The 4,258-nt window shown below is 42.7% G+C and overlaps 1 protein-coding gene across 1 annotated transcript in view; it reads left to right on the top strand.

Moving 5' to 3' along the window:
- LOC104734004 overlaps positions 832-4,258 on the top strand; it is a 4,652-nt gene continuing 1,225 nt past the window's right edge. The window contains exon 1 of the mRNA XM_019233701.1: positions 832-4,240. Within this exon, the coding sequence (XP_019089246.1) occupies positions 832-4,240 (3,409 nt within the window). The remainder of the gene's footprint in view (positions 4,241-4,258) is intronic.

Raw genomic sequence — 4,258 nt, 5'->3', positions numbered from 1 at the left:
AAAAGATAAGGGGCGCCACAACACTCTTTATAAAACAATTTTTTTTATAGTTCATTAACAAAACTATCTCGATATTTCTTTCTTTAAAACTTCAATTATGTTTCATTTTCGTAGGCAATGTTATTACTATGTTCTTATATTTAAACGTAATTAAAAATGTTATTACTAGGTTTGCATTTTTTGTTTTATTCAGTAATATTCAATAACTTTTTTTGTTTTGATTTTATGATTACAAAACAATTATATTAATTTATTTTATAATAGGATTCTTTTAATTATTTATATTAATATACATTTATACACATACCACACCATACACATTTCATTCACTTTTAATTACATTTTAAAACATATTACTGTAACAAGACAAACCCTAATTCTTTAATTTTTTATGATCCAATTGTCGACAAAACAAAATCACACTACTTCCAATATTATTCCGTACATTTCATTCCAAAAAGTTACGTTTATTTAAATGACATTTTTTTGAAACTAATAACGTATATTTAATGATCCAAGATTAAGTTGTTATGGTACGAACAATAAATTAGCTATTTTGTTTTAACGTGTAAATTTATTATTTATTGCAAACTATGAAAATTGTTATATAGACGATTTTACCATGAGAATTCTTTTTATTCCTATTAGATTCAGCACAACCAACCTTTCTTACTCCATATTTTTGATAGACATCTTGAATGACTTCCTTCTCCATGCTCATTATAGAGTATAGACACTTTCAATAATTTCTAGAATCACGTTAAAGGGTAAATGTAATATCAAGGCAACACATCCGTGAACATAAGTTCTCTGAATAACCGCTCCCACACCATGGTTTGGGAGCGGTTATTGCGTATTGGTGTGTCTCGGTCCTCTCCATGGTTTACTGTTGGTGATTTCAATGAATTAACTGGTAATCATGAGAAACGAGGAGGCAAATTACGGCATCCGTCTTCATTTCTTCCTTTCAATGGAATGATCCAAGATTGTGGTTTTCTGGAATTTCCATTCCTAGGAGATTGCTTATCTTGGCGAGGTTGGCGGGATAAAAAGCCAATCCGGTGTCGGTTGGATAGAGCCCTCGGCAATGAAGATTGGCATGATCTATTTCCAGATACGGTACTCGAGTATTTACCTATGATTGCCTCTGATCATAAGCCCGTTGTGGTCAATATAGGGGCAAAAAGGCCACGGGGAAAAAGACGTTTTATGTTTGACCCACGGTGGATTGGGAAGGAAGGGTTGATGGAGGCAATCGAGGCAGGATGGGTTGGGGGGACTCCTCAGAGCTCACCCAATTTTTTAGATAAAATTGTAATTTGTAGACGGGCTATTTCTAGGTGGCGTAAGGACCACGTTCCTTTTGGTAGGGAAACAATTGAGGATCTAAAGTGCCAGTTGTCTGTCGCGCAGGCTGACGATGCAACTCCACTTTCGGTTATCGCTGATTTAAATGCTAGACTGTGGGAAGCCTATAAGGATGAGGAGGTGTATTGGTATTTGAAGAGTCGCAATAAATGGATGCAGATGGGCGACCAAAATTCAAAGTACTTTCACGCTCTGACCAAGCAAAGACGGGCCCGCAATCGGATCATTGGTCTTTATGATAAAAATGAGATTTGGTCTACGGAGGATGAGGACATCTGCAATATTGCAGTATCGTATTTTGCTGATCTGTTTACAACATTACATCCGACAAATTTTGATGAGGTCTTACGTGAGGTACACCCAGTGATTACAGCTGAGGCCAATGCTCAGTTAACAGCCCGGGTCACAGAATCAGAGGTCCGCGCGGCTTTATTTATGATGCATCCGGATAAGGCTCCGGGTCCAGATGGGATGACCGCTTTGTTTTACCAAAAAGCGTGGCAGATTGTTAAAGGAGACCTTGTCTCACTAGTTAATGGTTTTTTCGAGGAGGGGGTTTTTGATAGAGGTTTGAATACTACGCATATCTGTCTCATTCCGAAGGTGGCTAAGCCGACTCGGATGACGGAGCTGCGTCCAATTAGTTTGTGTAACGTGGGATATAAGATTATTTCTAAGATCATGTGTCAACGGCTAAAGAAGCTTTTACCGGACCTTATTTCAGAAACACAATCAGCTTTCGTCCCGGGAAGGCTCATTTCGGATAACATCCTGATTGCTCAGGAGATGTTTCACGGCTTACGGACTAATCCGTCTTGTAAAGGGAAATTTATGGCTATTAAGACAGATATGAGCAAGGCATATGACAGGGTGGAATGGGAGTTTATTGACAAATTACTTCACAAGATGGGGTTTGATGAGAAATGGATTAGATGGATTATGTTTTGTGTTAGTTCGGTGGAGTACAAAGTTCTTCTGAATGGTCAACCGAATGGTCTGATTATTCCGGAAAGGGGATTACGACAAGGAGATCCTTTATCTCCTTATTTATTTATTTTATGCACAGAGGTTTTAATTGCCAACATTCGGAAGGCGGAAGCAGAAAAATTAATTACAGGGATTAAGGTGGCCAACAAATGCCCCCCAATCACCCATCTCTTATTTGCGGATGACAGTCTTTTTTTCTGTAAGGTCGCCAAGGACCAATGTGAGGCCATCTTGAGGATTTTACGGAATTATGAGGCCGCCTCGGGTCAGCAAATTAATTTTGCGAAATCCTCCATCCAGTTTGGTCACACGGTTGCGGAACAGACAAAACTGGAGATTCAAGGGGTTCTAGGGATCACAGCTCAGGGTGGTATGGGATCGTACTTGGGGCTGCCCGAGAGTTTAGGGGGGTCGAAAACAAAAGTGTTTTCGTTTGTCCGGGAACGATTGCAGGGTCGAACGACGGGTTGGTCGGCGAGACTGCTCTCTAAAGGAGGGAAGGAGGTTATGATCAAATCGATTGCTACTGCGGTACCGACGTTTGTGATGTCTTGCTTTCGGCTACCGAAGACGATCACATCCAAATTGTCCAGTGCGGTGGCAAATTTTTGGTGGAGTTCGGATGGAAGGACGGGTGGTATGCACTGGCTTGCCTGGGAGAAGCTTTGTTGTAGTAAGCAACAGGGCGGCTTAGGGTTTCGGAATGTCGATGATTTTAATTCGGCTTTGCTGGCAAAACAATTATGGAGGCTTATTGAATATCCGGATTCTTTGTTTGCCAGGATTCTTAAGGGTCGGTACTATCGGAACTCGGATCCCATGGAACCGATTCGTTCCTACTCTCCTTCCTACGGGTGGAGGAGTATAATTTCAGCTCGCTCTCTGGTACAAAAAGGGCTTATTAAACGTGTTGGTTCGGGCGAGTCCATTTCAATATGGACTGACCCCTGGATACCAGCTCAATCCCCGAGACCAGCTCTTAGTAAGGGCCCTTTTAAGGACCCTTCTCTTAAAATCTCACACTTGATTGATTCTCGGACACGTTCATGGCGGATGGATGTGCTCTCGGACCACTTTGATCCTGGCGATGTTGCATTGATAGGTGCACTGCCCTTAGGAAGCTGCCCCAAGGATGATACTCTTGGTTGGCATTTTACGAAAAATGGGAGGTATACTGTTAAGTCTGGCTATCATGTGGCCCGTTTGACGAAAACAGGGCCTTTTAAGGCGGTTGGGGTCGGACCAGAGATTACTTCTCTTCTGGCTAGTGTTTGGAAGGTGCGTTGCCCACCAAAACTGCACCATTTTATGTGGCAGGTTTTGTCAGGGTGTATCCCGGTTTCACGAAATTTGCGGAAACGTGGCATTTCATGTGATTTGTCCTGCTCACGTTGTGGTGCAGAGGAGGAGACAGTAAATCATGTCTTGTTCCTTTGCCCCCCGGCACGTCAGGTGTGGGCATTATCCCAGGTACCGGTCGGTTCACAGTGTTTTCCGGTGGAGTCAGTTTTTGCAAATATGGATCATTTATTGGACCCCAATAGCCCGGGCTCTCATGTGTCCGCTTTCCCGTGGATTTTGTGGTATTTATGGAAGGCGCGTAATGCAAAGGTTTTCGAAAATATTACAGAACGCCCAGAGGAAACGGTCCGGATAGCTGAAGGTGAGGCTGTATCCTGGCATAAGGCTCAGGAGGGAGGTGAAGATGGGGTTAACTCTGACCAACCTACGGTAGCCGAATCCCGCCCACAGCGGCCCAACGGCTCTCTACCTTTGTTCTTTACAGGTTACCGATGTTTTGTGGATGGTTCTTGGAAATCCAATGATCGGTTCGCAGGAGCAGGGTGGTTCTGTATCCAGCCCCATGACCCAAGGCCAGGAAGGGGTGCTACTAATTTCCGGC

This window comes from Camelina sativa, chromosome 12 (assembly GCF_000633955.1).
Source record: "Camelina sativa cultivar DH55 chromosome 12, Cs, whole genome shotgun sequence".
Classification (NCBI taxonomy): domain Eukaryota; kingdom Viridiplantae; phylum Streptophyta; class Magnoliopsida; order Brassicales; family Brassicaceae; genus Camelina; species Camelina sativa.
The sequence above is the reverse complement of the archived record's forward strand: the minus strand, read 5'-3'. Positions and strand labels throughout refer to the sequence as shown.